General features: G+C 32.0%; 2 protein-coding genes across 11 annotated transcripts; one reads left to right on the top strand and one right to left on the bottom strand.

The window, feature by feature from the left end:
• Window positions 1–1,772: 1,772 nt before the first annotated feature.
• LOC100794804 (pentatricopeptide repeat-containing protein At1g06270) lies at window positions 1,773–7,911 on the bottom strand. Of its 6 annotated transcripts, XR_005887631.1 has the most exons (6): window positions 7,533–7,911; window positions 6,345–6,485; window positions 4,408–5,699; window positions 3,927–4,052; window positions 3,385–3,828; window positions 1,773–2,045 (listed from the first exon to the last, which is right to left on the bottom strand). XR_005887631.1 is itself a non-coding variant. In XM_003540338.5 (3 exons), the coding sequence occupies exon 3, from the start codon at window positions 5,645–5,647 to the stop codon at window positions 4,619–4,621; it is 1,029 nt and encodes a 342-aa protein (XP_003540386.1). In that variant the 5' UTR covers window positions 5,648–5,699; window positions 6,345–6,485; window positions 7,533–7,911; the 3' UTR covers window positions 4,276–4,618. The 6 variants fall into 6 exon arrangements, 1 of the variants encoding a protein (XP_003540386.1); XR_001383971.3 differs by lacking the exons at window positions 1,773–2,045; window positions 4,408–5,699 and adding an exon at window positions 2,070–2,549 and having other exon boundaries at window positions 7,533–7,910; XR_003263672.2 differs by lacking the exons at window positions 1,773–2,045; window positions 6,345–6,485 and adding an exon at window positions 2,070–2,549 and having other exon boundaries at window positions 7,533–7,910.
• Window positions 7,912–11,797: 3,886 nt separating this feature from the next.
• On the top strand, window positions 11,798–14,675 carry LOC100794287 (rac-like GTP-binding protein RAC2). Of its 5 annotated transcripts, none has more exons than XM_041007605.1 (8): window positions 11,798–11,813; window positions 12,386–12,583; window positions 12,684–12,771; window positions 12,966–13,075; window positions 13,236–13,299; window positions 13,411–13,475; window positions 13,592–13,657; window positions 14,305–14,675. In XM_041007605.1, the coding sequence occupies exons 2-8, from the start codon at window positions 12,485–12,487 to the stop codon at window positions 14,401–14,403; spliced, it is 591 nt and encodes a 196-aa protein (XP_040863539.1). In that variant the 5' UTR covers window positions 11,798–11,813; window positions 12,386–12,484; the 3' UTR covers window positions 14,404–14,675. The 5 variants fall into 5 exon arrangements, with proteins under 5 accessions (XP_040863539.1, XP_040863540.1, XP_040863538.1 ...); XM_041007606.1 differs by lacking the exon at window positions 11,798–11,813 and adding an exon at window positions 12,072–12,253 and having other exon boundaries at window positions 13,411–13,479; XM_006592795.3 differs by lacking the exon at window positions 11,798–11,813 and adding an exon at window positions 12,093–12,253.
• Window positions 14,676–17,252: the final 2,577 nt, after the last annotated feature.

Here is a 17,252-nt window from a genome sequence, read left to right as displayed (position 1 = left end):
ATCTCATTTTAGAAAAGTTAGATCCTTAATTAATATATAAGGTTTCCTGTAATTTATTTTTCTTTTTTTTTTCCTTCTTTTCTTCTAGATTTGGTAATACATTTGAAGCTCAAGCAGTCAAGCCCTTTCTACTGTTGTACTAGTGTATATCGTTGCATAGCTTCAATGAACACCATTCACTATTAACCGGCTTTTTTTCCGACAAGGGGTATTTTTTTTTGGTTTTTCCTGAGTTTGTTTTTGAATTATTTACGGTATGTCGTATCAGGTGGTATGACCTTTTAAGTTAGAAGTCGTAATATTTATTATGAATTTAATTTTTTTAATTGAAGTCGTAAAATTCAATGTAATTTTTTTTTATTTTACAACTTTGAAATCATAACTTTTTAAAAAAAACTGAAATCATAAAATTATTTACGATTTTGGTATTTTTTTTTTATTTTACAATTTTTTTTGTATGACGACTTTTGGAAGTGCATGGAGGTGAAGTCGTGATCTTCACTACGACTTCACTGTCTTTTTTTCAAACTTTATAATATTATATATTATTTTATAATATTAAAAAAATTAGGCATTTTTTATTTTATTTTTTTTCAATTTTTTTTAAATTGCTAACAAAATTTATTTATTTAATTATTAAATAAATAATTTTAATTTTACTTATTATTAATTTTATTTATTAAAACTATTTATTTAATAATTAAATAAATAAATTTTGTTAGCAATTTAAAAATATTGAAAACAAAACAAAATAAAAAAATGCCTAAAAAATTAATATTATAAAATAATATATAATATTATAAAGTTTGAAAAAAAGGATACAGTGAATCAAGCTCAAGGCTTCACTTCCAAATTAAAAAATAAGTATTACGAAGTTGTAATACCAAAAAAATCTTTCATAAAATAATACAAAAATACACTGAATAATTTTACGACTTCAATTTTTTTATAAAAAAAAGTTACAATTTCAAAGTCGTAAAATAAAAAAAAATTACACCGAAGTCATAAATAATTTTATGACTTTAGTTAAAAAAAAATTAAAGTCGTAAACTTCTAACTCAAATATCATAACACCTGTTACGACTTACCCCTTTAGGTAAATAATTCAAAAACAACCTCATTTAGAAAAAAAAATACCCCTAACCACTTAATGGGTAAGCATGAAGAGCTGGCAAGTTGAGAAGGCTAAGGTTTTACCACTTATGGAGGTGCATCCAGAATTCTCAAGTCAAGGCATTTGCAATTTTTGGAGGAAAGACATCGAAACTTTCAGGGAAACATGGCTGGATGGTTTTTTCTGGAATTTTACCCGCTTGACACCCCACACCCTTAAAGTCATCAGATTGTATTTGAATTAATGGAAAGGGATGAAACCAAATGGAATGATGTTAAATTTCGTTGTCTGAAATATATGATGACATGAAATGAATAACGATAGATTGCATTTCATTTAATACATATTTTATAGCTCTAATTTAAGGTATGAGATGAAATCAATCTCTTCTTCTGCTCTATTATAAATTATAAATGCAAACAAAATGATTAATTAATTCTGTTTGACTTTATTTTATTCCATACCATTCAATTTTATACCAATATCATTGTCGGACACAATACATAAATGAAATAGAATCAAATTACCAATTACCTTATCATTGCTAGAGGGGGTTAGTTAATATCAAATTAGTTTCACTCCACAATCCCAAATTAGGAAAGAAAAAAATTAAGGTATTGGATGAAATGAAATAAAAAAAAAAATAGATTCCATTCCATTGCATAATTTTTTTAAATTCAAACAAGTTAATTAATTACATTTTATTCGGTTCCCTTCAATTCATTCCTCTACAGCAGTGGCTCTGCCTATCTGAGAGTTAGCAATAAATATAGAATAAAGGCTATCAAATATACCCCATGTGCAAAATTCCTTAGCTTCTGCATGAAATTAGCGTGCTTGCTGAGACAGTATCTTAAGATGAACATGATTCCCTGGTTCTTCAATAATCTTTAAATTCAAATACCACAAAGCACTAACTATGAGCGTGGACCTATAATAAAAAAAATTCCTAGTCTTCCATTAAACTGGAATTTATTCGAAACAATGCACTACAACTGCAAGTCTACACAAAAGAACAAACTGTTCACACCAATTGAAACAACTTAAGTTGAGGAAATTGCCTATCAAACATGCAAATGTATTAGAATTCAGTAGTTTTGGGCAGGTTAACCTTAAGCAAATTCAAGACCTGCACTGCACGTCTGTATTATGGTCATGCAGAGAAAATGAAACATAGAATTCATGCCTTGTTCAAAGTCACAAGCATGAAATTCATGGATGCAAGATAAACATGTAGCAAAAACGCCTCTAAAATAGTAATGAACATGCATTTTAATGTGTAAACGAAACAAACATAACATTTTAATAATAAATATCAATGCATGCTGTCATTCTATGCTGCACTAAAAACTAGCCATGAAGACAACAATAACATTAGTTGCTATCATCAATCTTCTTGTCTTGTGCAATCTATGGATAACTGCAAGTGCATGTCCTGCAAAGCACAATGATAATTCGTCTGATTCAGAAGTAATGAGGATGAGGTACGAAAGTTGGCTGAAAAAATATGGACAAAAATACAGGAATAAAGATGAATGGGAATTCCGTTTTGAAATTTACCGAGCAAATGTTCAATTTATAGAGGTCTACAACTCTCAAAACTATTCTTACAAGCTCATGGACAACAAGTTCGTGGATCTCACAAATGAAGAGTTTAGACGTATGTATCTTGTTTATCAACCTAGGTCGCATTTGCAGACAAGATTCATGTACCAAAAACATGGGGATCTACCAAAACGCATAGATTGGAGGACAAGAGGTGCAGTTACACATCAAGGATCAAGGCCATTGTGGTAAAGTTTCTTAAAATATATAAATACGCATATTACATACACACCTGTTGTTAGTCACACTTGCACAACAATTCCAGGTGAATTTTACCTATATTGACTAGCCTCACAGAGTCACACTAATATTTTTAGGGATATTGTATTCTTGAGATTTCATACATCTTAAGGAACTTCTGTACAACGGAACGTATAAAAAGGCTTTTGATATTTATCTAATGCTTAGTTAGGTAAAGATCATGTTTTAACATTTTCCAAATTATGTATGGAGTTGACATTATGGTACCAAACTTTTTATGCAGGAAGTTGTTGGTCATTCTCTGCAGTGGCAACTGTGGAAGACATCAACAAAATAAAAACAGGAAAGCTGGTTTCTCTTTCAGAACAACAACTGATAGATTGTGATAATAGAAATGGGAATGAAGGTTGCAATGGTGGTCACATGGAAACATTCACATTTATCACAAAGCGTGGAGGACTTACCACAGATAAAAACTATCCTTATCAAGGATCAGATGGTGACTAATAAGGCCAAAGTTAGAAACCATGCTGTCGCCATATGCGGCTATGAAAACCTGCCTGCTCACAATGAGAATATGCTAAAAGCTGCAGTTGCTCATCAACCTGCCTCTGTTGCAACTGATGCTGGAGGTTATGCATTTCAACTTTATTCAAAAGGTACCTTCTCTGGTAGCTGTGGAAAGGACCTCAATCACCGCATGACTATAGTTGGATATGGAGAAGAAAATGGTGAAAAGTACTGGCTTGTGAAGAATTCATGGGCAAATGACTGAGGTGTATCTGGCTATATTAGGATGAAGCGAGATCCTAAGGATAAAGATGGTACTTGTGGAACTGCCATGGAGGCTAGCTACCCAGACAAGCATTAAGCAGTATACTAGGCTAACTGACCTGCTGTGTTGTAGACTAGGAAATTTTTATGGGGAGGAAAAAAGAAGTTAGCGCCACAATCATATCAGAACAGTAAGAAAAAATACAAGTGAAGTCAAAAATTAAACAAATACCCTTCAATTCGTTTCTTATCCTCTTCTCCCACTGCCCTTTGTGTCGAACCCCTAGTGATCCCCAAGATCCACCTTAGTAATGAACCCACCTCAAAACCAGTAAACCCAACAAAGGACCACCAAACCCTGGTGATCAAAATAAGTTTATTATCATTTGAGCCAAACGAAAGTGAAGTTAAGCCAAATTGAAGTCATTAATTGATCATTTTGCAAAAACAAACAAAAAGGAAACTGGAACACTGCAGCACAAATTACATGATATCACCCAGCAATTTATAACCAGATGCATTTAATATACTTGCATTTTTTGAGCAATTAATATTATATTTAGACATTTTGTTATTTCATGTGACAAAAAATCTGTTTTATTGCCAAGTTCTGTTGAATGAGTTACAAAATAACTAACAAATTTAAAGTTAGGCTAAGTAGGAACATTAATTCCACAATTCAAATGAAACCAAGTTTCATTGAATATGCTCACCCTTTCTATGCTTTGACGTCATAAATTATACACTCAAATGCTTTGCAAATCCGAGATCTTTGTGCTTCATTACTCTACCTCAAAGCATGAGATAATCTTCCAGTAATGTCATTGAGAAAAGAACAGACACCATAATGCAAAAGTCACACAATATGTAGTCACTTGATTGGCATTAAGCATTGTACTTGGCCCGCTATAAATAATTTAACAGCTAAGATTTAAGTGCTGCAAATCTTTGTCTCACAGCACAAGCTAAATTCCACTCATCGATACTGGCCAAGCCTTCGATAATCTTCTGCCTGACCCTGATATATGGTATAAAACCTCTTTCTGTCATTCCTGTTGCAACCTTCGCAGCCAAAACATACTCACGTTTCTCCAAGCACCCTTCAATGACTAACTCATAACTCTCAAATCCAACAGAGTTACCCTCTTTCTCCAGGAATTCAATCATCTCAACAGCCTTCCATATTTCCCTGTTTGCCCGTAATGCTGCCAGCAATTTCACCAGTGTTCCCTGTCCTGGGGTTAAACCGTATTGGACCACCATTTGCTTCATCAAATCCAGTGCCTTAGCAGTCTTTCTCACTCTGCACATCGCACCAATTACAGCGCCATAACTACTCGAATCTGGAATACATCCTGCCCCACCCATGCCCCTCAGGACTTTAACTGCCTCCTCTAGTTGATCAACCGCACATAGAGATGATAGTAGATAATTACAAGTCCCACAGTCAGGATGATATCCAATTGATTGCATCTGAAGTAAAATATTAGCTACAGAATGAGACAGACAATGCTGGTCCAACCAAGCAGATGAGAGGAGAACATGGGTCTGAGGAACTGGAACGCAACCAGAACGTAAAGTCCGTTGTAGGACAGCTAGTGCAAGGGGGAAGGGATGGGAGCTTTGAAGGGTGTAAGAAAGAAGATACGAATAAGTTAGCTGGGCCTTCGAACGTGGTCTGATAGGTATTAAAGATTGCAGCATTTCATCAACAATTTGCACTCGTATGTTCTGAGGAAATGAAGAAAAGAAAGAAAAGGGATTTGATATTTGGCAGGCATCCGAGGAAATGAGAAGCTCAGGAATTTTAATATAGTTTTTGGCTTCTACTTCCGCTCTAACTGCCTGCTCAAGATTTTGCAATGAAGACACTGAACGACCTAAAGGACATCGGTTCAGAATAGGGCGGAAACAAAGAAGAAATCTATAGTGCATCATTGCTACCATCACCATTCTTGATCAGCTAATATAGTACTGGAGCACCTTGACATAAGAGAAATGAAACCTGTGGACATTTGCCAGAAAAATACTAACTAGATCAATAGGGGCAAAAGAGTATGAGTATTTATGTGTCAAACAGAAGAAAAAATGTTAAGACGCAGCCAAGCATTGATAAAATATCGATATCATTTTTTTCCATGTTATACAAAGAGGCACCTTTACATGGGACAATATGAAACAAGGTATCGCTAGAAACTACAAACTGGACATATTACCAGTGTTTAAAGAGGAAAGTGAAATGATTAAATCACAAAAATGTGAAACGTCAAGCAGCAGATCATCATCAAAAGCCATGACAGCTGCATATCAATGTATAGAATCCATGTTGAAATTAATAATAATAATTAACATACAATGCAATGATTAACAATAAACATATAACTATTTTCACACATTATGATGCAAATAAAGCAAAATATATGACTAGAATCAACATAGCTCTCCTTGGGACATGCACTTGAAATGAATTAGGCAATTAGCCAAATGTAACTACATCAAAGAACAATCAATCAAGTATTTAGAGGTGTTGTCAGATTGGATCGGGTTGGATCCCTGCAAGTATAACAACCTAACCAGTTGTAAAGGGTATGTACAAAGACGCATGTTTAAGGGTATGACTGCACATATATGAAATAATAAAAGCACCTACCATGATTGTAGGCCCACTTGGAGGGACTAAATGGTGATCAATAGACTTCAACTTAGCACCTATTAGAATTCAGAAGCACATTTATTATTTTATTTCTGCTCAAGATCTCCCTTGCTTTATCTCACCAGCACGACATAGAAACTGAATGAAAGTATTTTAGATAATCAGAATATTGTTAGATGAGGAGATGAGACTCCCATTCAGAAGCTGAAACATGTAATGACTGGAAGAACTAAACCTCTCAGCCTAGTTTCTCCTACTAAACTGAATTGTACCAAGGATATAAAACTGTGCAGAAATAAATTTTTTAAATAAATAAATCAGCCAATTTGTAATTGAATGTAGGGAAGATTACATGTTAGATACCAGCTAGTTGAACACAGGAAAGGAATAATTGCAGCTGTAAGGGGACTTCATGGATTAAGTTATCCACAGAGAGTTCAAGAAACTAAAATCAAATCTTGTGTTCACTTTAAGGGATGTGAAAAGGGGTGTGAAAGCTGAAAGGGAATAAGCTGCAGAAGTTAACAATGGAGCCAAGCCAACAACACCACTATTCCATCAGAGTGTAGTTCTTTCGGTGTACTAGTCACTGGGGTCGGTGGGCTTTGTAGCCCAATAAGTTAACTTGGACTCAACCAGGGCTTTATGTATTAGAGCAAATTAAACTCGTCTCTCCTGAATTTAGGACTTATTACACCCACACCCACTCGTTGTAGGATCCCTACCCAGGCACCCCTTAAGTTATCAATTTCATTACGCAGGCACCCCCTTTTCCATTAATTTTAGAACATCATGTGTCGTGCATGTGTGATTTAATGAAATTTTTGTTCCAAAATACCCTTATCTTCTTCGTAGACATTTGCTTTCAACAACAGTTACAAGAACACAAGGAACACTTCAAAAAGTTCCAAATTTAAAAAAACAAAAAAGAAAGCTCTTTCAAGAACACTTCAAACTACTAAACAAGCATAAAAAACACAACTTTCAACACTAACAACCCTAAGCAGTTTCTCTCTAGAGTAGGAACATAAAACAAGATTCAATAGAAACTCATCAAAACAAAACAAAATCACTATCTTATAAACGATCAGAATCAAAACCATTACAAAATCAGTAAAAAGAGGAGAATTTGAGATCAAATTTAACAAAATATAAATAAAATTTCAGATCCGTCTCAGAACATACACTTGCTGCTGCTGCCACCACTTCGGCAACGCCACGCCGTAACCGCACAAGGCACCTCCTCGCCTCTTCAAAGGGAAATTTTTGGTTCAAATCTTGGCTAATCGCAAGCCACCTTCATCTTCTTGGGTTACGCATTAGCGTTGAAGGCTGCACTTGAAGCAGCGGGAGGCGGAGCAGATGTTGTCTGCGTCGATAGAGAAGATCGCGCGGCGTGCCGATGGTGCGTTGGTGGTTTGGTTGGTGACGGTGGTGTTTGATGGTGGTTCGGGTCGCTGGTTGGTGGTGGTTCAGGGTGGTGTTTGTTTGGGTTGGGATGGGATGGTTTTGCGGCAGAAAAGAGAAAGGAGGTGGGCGTCGATGGACATATGGAAGAGAGAAGGTTTTTTTTTCATCTTTGCTATCAGCACCCTAACTTTACTATCAGCACACCCTTTTTTTAAAAAAAAAAAAAACACCCCATTTAAGAAGGGTTATTTTGACCTTTCACTGGAAATTTAACATAGGGATGAGAAATGTATCTTAATAAAAGGAATACCAGTATAATAAGTACTAAATTGAGAATAAGAAAGTGTAATTTACTTTATGTATTATTTTTTAAAATGATTCTTTAATTTTCTTTACATTGTTTAAAATAATAATAATAATCTATACTATTAAAAAAGGATATATTTCTTTTGGTCTTCACAAATTTATTATAATAATAATAATAATAATAATAATAACTGTCGTGAATAATTTTGTTTGTTTTTCTTATCTGGATTCCCTTATTATATAAGTTGTTGACTGATTAAACTTTTAGTGATGTTACTTTATAATGATAGTCTTGCAAGTAATCATAAAGGCATGTTCTTGACATGAGGCAAATTAGCAAACTTTATTATTTGCTATTGTCTATATAATCATAAAGGAAAGGTTAGTTTAATTATTAGTATGGGCTTTCACTGATGTTTTTTTCACACTAAATTTAATTTAACAGTTTGACTATTATACAATAATTAAATTAATTTTCACGGTTAAGATTAAATTAATAAAACTCTTTTTTTTAAACCCAACCTTTCCATTTATTTTTTTCTTACTTTTTTAAACTATCAAATAATCTTTTTACTTGTTTGTTTTCATTTTTTTAATTTCAACTGCGTTTTTCATTTTAAAGAAATTCATATAAGTGTTGGGTTGAATTTCATTAATTTTAAAAGTGTACGGATTTGATTTGGGCAAGTAAAATCACATATACTAAAAATCCCCTATTCAATAAATTATAAGAACTAAAAATTCAATCAATTTTATGTTAAATTTATTATACTAATAAAAAAATGTAAATTCTATGAATTTTCATCAAATACAACCTCACAAATAATTATATACACATTACTAAAATTTCAAGATAAATGTTATTATATTTTAAAAAAAATATATTAATTTTAATATATTGCTTATATGAATAGTTTTATATTATTATTTAATGATATATTTCATATTTTTATTAAAATTATGATATTTAATTTTTCAAACTTATGTAATGACGTGATAAGTGACAACACATAATTACATAGCATATGAATTTTGATAAAATAACTCGTGTTGATTATTTTAAAAAATATCATTTTATTTAAATTCTTAAAGAATCATTATGGGCATTCTGATCGAATTTGGAAGGAGTATTATTCAGAAATAGTTGCGGCGATGATATCCAGAACAAAACCACTAAAAAGATATGGATCAAGGCTATATGATGAGCTTATCATTGTTGCACTGCCATGCAAGTTTTGTTGATGTTGAATGTTAAATATCACGCTTGATTAATTGATTCATTCTGAGGGTTTTACCCATTTCATATATTATAGTGAAATTTAGTTTAAAAAAATCTTTTAATAAAATAATTTTTTGTCACCATAATTAATTGTGACTTTTGTTAGTAATAAATAAAAGAGTTAATAATGGATAATTGGATCAGATCAAATAAGTCATATATATATATATATATATATATATATATATATATATATATATATATATATATATATATATATATATATATATATATATATCTATGAAATTTTGAATTGCATATTTGTTTTATTCTCTTCTCTTCTTTGTTTTCAAACTTACATGAAAATTTAACGCTTGTGAAGGAAAACACCTCCATTCATTCATAAATAGGTTTTTCTTATTATTTTTTTATACATATGTTAAATCATATAATATGAATATATGATCATTGAGAAACTTGACATATATCTCACATTAATAAAATAATAAAAAAATCATATAATATAAAATAAGTAGCATATTGTGACATTAGAGTTAGAAGTTAATTATCTGTATCTTATTGTATAAAAATATAAGATTGTTATTATTGAATTTAGTAGAACTTCTTTATAGTCATGTTTTTCCACGAATTTTTTCATAAACAATGGTTGGATATATTTGCAAAGACACTCTGATCAAATTAGTGGAATAGAAACATATAAGTATTAGAATAAGTTATTATCTCCTTTTATAAAAGTGAAATAGGATTATAAAATCTCAATTTCCTTTCTAACATAATGTAAATAAGATTTTATCTTTTCTTTCCTTTAATTAAACATAATATCCAATTTAAGGAGATATCTCTATATATATATTTTTTGTAAAAGATAGTTTTTCTCTTATTTTAATTAAATCTACCAGATCTCTAAATTCGAGTAGTCTACATGGTCGACCACCGAATACGAAAGCTTCTTGAATTTGAATAGTACATAAGTCTCCTAAGCTCTGAAGTTGTAGGAGCTTTACAAAAAAACAATCTTAAATCCCCAATTGACTTTGCTATCAATGTTGGGTCTCAATGGTGGAATATTCAAAACACATTGTGTCAATTGTTATATTTGTTTTAAGACGCATTTAATATTTTCACATGTTTTTTAAAAAAAACATAATGATTGTGTTCTTTGAATTTAATACTTCTTTAGAATGATCAAAGATCATGTTTTTGCCCCAACCGTTGATTTGTGACCTTGGGGAACGATCTAATGATCATAAAGGATGCGACCTTTTGACCTCTAGAAATTTCTAGAACTTATAAGATATGAAAAAAATAAAAAATTACTCATTCGTAAATAGTTTTTTTGTTTATCATTATTTTATATATATGTTAAATCATATAATACGAATATATGATCATTGGCAAACTTGATATATATTTGGCACTAATACTAATAACATAATAAAAAAAATTATGTAATATAAAATAAGAAATATTGTGACATTAGAGTTAGAAGTTAATTATCTGTGTATTATATTGTATAAAAATATAACGTCATGACTAATAACAACTTTGTATTGCTGTTTACCATATAATAGTATATAATAATTCCATATATTGCTTTGCAGATTGATAACTTAAATTTTCAGCTGGGACATAATTTGCCCCTTTTTATTATGGCAGATATATATTCAAAAGTAATCTAGCTACCTTGCAAAACAGGGTTGAAATAAACTTTTTTCATACTAAATCATCATTTTAAAGCCTTTGTTATTGGAGCAGTTGTCTAGATTAAGGAAACTCTTCATTCACATGATGATGCGTTCAACATGTTAAAGCTAACTTTAAGTGAGCTGGTAAGGCGCGCATGGAAATGGAACAAAAGAAGAGCAAAAATCACAAACTCCAAGAGATAGGAGAAAGTGGAAAAGAAGCCAAACCAAGAGGGAGAAAAAAATTGGTAGAATAGAATGGTATAATAATATTTACATTTGGGTTGAACTAATGAAGTTTACAAATTAAAATTGACTAATGTATTCAACAGACACAGCTTTTAGTTGTTGGTGATTGGAATTGTTCTCTTTCTTCCCTATGAAGTGTGTGAACCATAACCCAGAATTCAAGTTTTATCTTTTTGAAAAATACGAAAAAAGAGAAAAAGAAAAAAAAAATCCTTGTTGCTTACAAATTAATGAAATCACAGTTGGTACTCAATAATATTGTACTGCGTTACATATTATTAATGCACATATAAAATGATTAAAAGTCAAAAAGCTTGCTTTACTGATGAAAATAAAAACACATTGGTGGGTCTTCTATAACACTAACCACCCAATAAAGATGGGGATAGATCCACCAAGGCCGAGAACAGAACGTTGATTCCTCATTTGAGCAGTGATATGGTGACTTGGAAAATCAATATTTTTTCCATGAACTATAGTGTCAAATTCATCCTCCCACTTCCACTTGGTCCAATATTTAGAGTCTGTGTCGTTGTACGGCATACTAGTGCAACTTGATACCATGCTTTTGGTTTGGTAATGTCCAAACTTCCAATTAATGATTAATGATTCTTATTGTAGCATTAGTTATTGGGTAGCCATTAGCCAACCAATGTTTATGTTCATTTATTTTACAATGTTTTAAATGTAAAATATTGATTAATTTTGTCGAAGAGTAACTCTATTAGAGATTTGTCTAACCACTTATAAGAGAATCTTTCTTTTCAATCATATTTTTTTTTTTCAAAATATGAGACTTTACTTAAAGTATCTAAGTCCAGCTCAACTCAGACTAAGGTAATGTTGCTAGGGAATGCTTATGTTCTAAATACTAATTATTCACTCACTCCCTTGTACAATACTTAACCAACTAACACCACTACAGCACCAAACGACTCCTTTGCTGCTCTGGCCTTCCCCTTAAAGAAACAGAAAGCCAAATGCAATAATGGTCAAGATAAAAGAGGCACACTAAAGTTGGTGCTGAGGGACTCTGGCTTATTAAATGCTGATCATCCCCTCCATTTCTTTTCAAAATTCAAATTGACCCTTCTGGCCTTCTCCTACTTCTTCTATCCATTGTTTCATTTTTATTTCCAAATTTTCAGGTGAAAGGAACATAGGAACTTGAGGTGATGAAAGCAACAGAATGTTAAAGGAAGCTTTGATGTGAGGTGAGGTGAGGAAATCAGAAGAGGAGTTTGAAAATGAGTACAGCAAGATTCATCAAGTGTGTTACTGTCGGAGATGGAGCCGTGGGAAAGACCTGTATGCTCATCTCTTACACCAGCAACACATTCCCCACGGTACGAAAACACATGATGTTATAGTTGTTTGAATGTGTTAAGTTTTAGTTTCTGTTTGGTCAACAAAAAATTCACTTGTTCTTGTTGGAAAAAAAAAAAGGATTATGTTCCTACAGTTTTTGACAACTTCAGTGCAAATGTGGTGGTTGATGGAAGCACAGTTAATCTCGGATTATGGGACACTGCTGGTAAGTACTTTCTGTAGATGATAAAGAAAAGTTCTCAGCACTCGCTATTATATTATCAAGCAGTTGTATTATAACGTGCTTAGTATATTGTGGTGAAAAGAGGGCTTCTACACTAAAACTGGATATTCCTTAATTCTTGATATGGCTATTATTCTTCCGTCCTTTACTCATTTATTGTAGCTTCATAAATTCAGGACAGGAGGATTACAACAGGCTTAGGCCCTTGAGCTACAGAGGAGCAGATGTGTTTTTGCTTGCATTTTCCCTCCTCAGCAGAGCCAGCTATGAAAATATCTCTAAGAAGGTTCTTCTGCAAAGTCCCTTAATTCTCCCTCAATCACATGACACAATTACACCTACTAATATTACACAAACATTCAGAACATCTTATATCTGTCTGTGAACTGTGATATGGTTTATAATTCCAGCCAAGCATAACCTGACACTAGGCCCATTTTGTGCAGTGGATTCCTGAACTGAGACATTATGCCCCCACTGTGCCAATTGTACTTGTGGGAACCAAACTTGGTATCAGCTAATACTATAAAAATTACTTTACATTTTGGTATTACTTAAGCTACCTATAAATTCACCTGTAGTGCTACTTCATAGTTATGTGATGTTTATAATTGGCTGCAGATTTGAGGGAAGATAGGCAGTATTTGATTGATCATCCTGGAGCCACACCTATAACTACTGCTCAGGCAGGTCACTTTTATTCTATCTTCTTAACAAAAGACCATTTTCTTGATGGCGGCATAGAAATTTTTTGGTTTTGTTTTCAAATTATCAAATACACTTGAATTTTAATGTTGGGCAGGGAGAAGAGCTGAAGAAGGCAATTGGTGCTGCTGTGTACATAGAATGCAGCTCAAAGACTCAGCAGGTTCTTATTTTTCATTGCTTATAGCTAGACAAGGTTTTAGATACCATCAAAGCAAGTTGCACTAGAAGGGTCTTAATACAATATAAAATGATACCAAACATCTTCAGCTTTTGGAATAGTTGGTTTTAAGTATTACAAGGGAATTGTTATAGCAGGAGATGTGCCAATTATTGTTTAAATATTAACTGCATTAGATTTTACAAAACCGATATGCCCACAGCATTTTTTATGCAACTTTTAACAGATATTTGTACATGCTTAAACGGTAGAATAGCGGTTCATCAAATTTCCTTGATCATTTCACCTAACAAAGTATCAATCAAGAATAAAATATATACAGTTAAAACATCCTGTTTAACGCAAATTGTATAGTAACCATTGCACTTTAGTCATTTTGCTGCAGATGTCAGACCACTCTTGTAAATTATTTGTTTTAGTTTTTAACTTTTGCGTCTGAAGTATCTTTCTTGAAAGACATTGAATGTGGGACATAGCATCATTGTCGTCGTGAAATATATATATATATATATATATATATATTGTATAACCATATATAGAAGTTACTCTATCAACTTGTGCGACAAGCTTGAAAGTAAAGAAGGATTTTAGCCTAAGCCTAATTTTATGTCTATGCTGCAATGTTTCAGAATGTGAAGGCTGTGTTTGATGCTGCAATCAAGGTTGTTTTGCAGCCACCAAAGCCAAAGAAAAAAAGAAAGAAGAACAGGACATGCGTTTTCCTTTAATTGGTGTTCATGAATTTGATTTGCATCTTGTAACATTCGTAACCTTCTCCTAAGTTTTCCTTTCTTCTCTTTTTTCACTTTATTTGATTGCAAGAATCGCCCTTTTGAACATATGTATTCCAAACTCTACCCTCTTTCCGTTTTCTTATATTTTTTGTTGCTGGTGGATCTAAATGATGTTGCAACGTATCTACTGGATATATACAAGGAGAGGATGTACTCAATTAAACATAAATTTTGTGATACGAAAAGCATAATAGCATTAATCATCATTTTTCTGTTGTTCAGCATCTTTGTTTTTCTAAGCACTGTTCTATTCTCCAAGTTATGGTTAAACTTCCTATCATGATTTTTGTCTTTAGTCATTATTCAAATCCTTCACGAGGTGCAATAAGCATAGTTTTGTCATTTGTGTTTAACGGGGACCTAAAGGTGAAGTAGCTAGAATCATTATTGAAGTCTGAATTCACATTAAAAGCAATGACATGATGTCAAGCTATTGCTATGATCGGTTGCTTAAATCTTGTAGGATATTTTTATATATAGCTGCGAGACAGGTGATAGGGAAATTCTTGCGTGGTTCTTGGTCGTGAACTTTATCATTCGGTATTTGTTAGGATGCAACATTCTATACTACTCCTAACATCCTACAACTAAAAAAGATAAACATAAAATTAATATTCTTCCTTCATAATTCGTTACACAGCACATACCCTATATTAATTAGGAGTTTACAGGAAATATCAATCATACAAGGAAATAGCACCAAAAAGAAGTGGGAGGGGTCATGCTCCCCCCAAGATTTTTAAACTTTCATTATGTATGTTCCTCTCTTTTTTCTGTAAGTTATCTTTAACAATATTTTATCTAAAAGTTAAAATTCTCTTCATTTTTTACTTTCTTCTATTTAACAATTATATTTAGTTTATCATCTACTCTTTTGGCTTTGGTAAGATCACACGTTTTTTTTTTCATTGTTGTTGTTCTTTTGACTTTGTGCTATGACTTTTTTTTTACTATGCTTCTAAAATTTTTCATCCTGTATTTATTTATCTTGCATGTTATTTTTTTAATTGGGTCTTATAAATAAGAATGCAAGGAAAAATAAAATACTTAAAATAACTTTGTACCTTTTATAAAATGATTAACTTATAGAAAAATTAACTTTGAACAAATAAAAAAAGGTTTCTTTTAGAAATATTTTATTAAATATATAGTTTCTATTTTTGTTAATGATACATCTATACTTAATTATTTTTTCTAAGCATTTATCATGTCTTATTCGTTTAACCAAGTATTTTCTAAGAATTTTTCTAAGAATTTTTCATGTGTTACTCAAGTATGTATTTTTGAAATATTTGAATAATGTGTTTTGAGTATAATGAAATTTTCTTTTCACTTAACTTAAATAAAAAAATATTTTTTCTTTTGCTACTAGTCTTTGGACACTTATGTGTTTGTTGCATTTGTTGATTAGTATCTCTTATGCTCATATATTTCTTTTTGCTCATTAGAAAATATTGAAGATTGTTGTGCATAAGTATATTTTGTAATTAAGTCACATAGAAATTATCGAATTTTTCTTCTTTTATTGCTTCTTTTTGTGTGAACCATTAGGATTTTGGCATCCTTTGAGTTTTTATCCAATAGGTGCTTAAGCTAGTAAATTTATATTGTTTTTGTGGTGTATTTTTTGTAGAAACACAAAAGAAGGCATGTGAAAGAGCTGAAGGTCTGGAGACCTTACTCAATGTGTCACACTCGCTCAGCGGACAACTCTCGCTTAGCACAAAGAAGCCGCCTAGGGAAGTCAACTGTCACGTGAAGGCGTGCTTAGTGTATAACCACTTACTCCTCACTTAGTGTGCAGTCAGGCTTAGTGCGAGGTCACGAAAAAATAGAACTGAGCTGCGTTTTAAGTGAGAAAAAAGAGAGGAAAAAGGGATTCAACTTCCCACACTGAAGAAAGGCTAGGGCATGTCCAAGAAGAGGAGAATCATTCATTTTGGAGCCATCCTTCCACTTCCTCTCCATTATCTTCCATCACCTTCACCTCTTTTTGTAATTTTAAGTCTCTCAAGGCTAAACCACTCATTGTTTGGAGCTTAATAACCAAACATTCTTGATGTAATGATTTTTACCATCTATTTAATGTTATTTTAATTTCATTGTCTCTTTTCTGTGCTTATTTTCATGCTTGTGGCTTGATCATCCATATTCATGCTATGTTTTAAGGTTTAAGCATTGGAAAATATTTATCTCTTTAGAACTAAAATAGAGCATCTAAATAATTCATTTCTAGGGATAGAATGGTGTTATTTAGCCTGTTTTATGCATCTCTGTTTATAATACAATTTAGCTAGTTTATCTCTTAAGATATCAGGGGAGAAATTAGGTAAATTAAGTTCTTTCGTGAGAGGAATCATGGTTAAAGTATACAAGTAGATGTAAGTGATAATTAAAATAATATTAAATAAAGAAAAATCATTAACATTACATAGAGAGTAATTTCGGTAGGCTAAGTCCCAACATATTTGTAATTCTGCATCAACCCTCACATCATCGCTTCGAGTGTTTGTTTTTCTTGCCGTTGCACATGCTAACTAATTAGTTTAATTTTATGTCAATTTACTTTTATTGTTACATGTCACAAATAGTTGAATTAATTCATTAATTGCTTGAAAATTGGATATATATGACTCTAAGTACAATCAAAGTTCTTGTGGATTCGAGACTTAGACTTCTGTTTTACTATACTACTTGAACGAATTGGTATATTTGTTAATGAGTTAACAAATATTAGCTACATATTAATTTTTTATAAATATCATGCATGTTAAATTTTAAAT

The sequence above is a fragment of the Glycine max genome, chromosome 12 (genome assembly GCF_000004515.6).
Source record: "Glycine max cultivar Williams 82 chromosome 12, Glycine_max_v4.0, whole genome shotgun sequence".
Taxonomy (NCBI): domain Eukaryota; kingdom Viridiplantae; phylum Streptophyta; class Magnoliopsida; order Fabales; family Fabaceae; genus Glycine; species Glycine max.
This window is presented reverse-complemented; position numbering and strand designations above follow the sequence as displayed.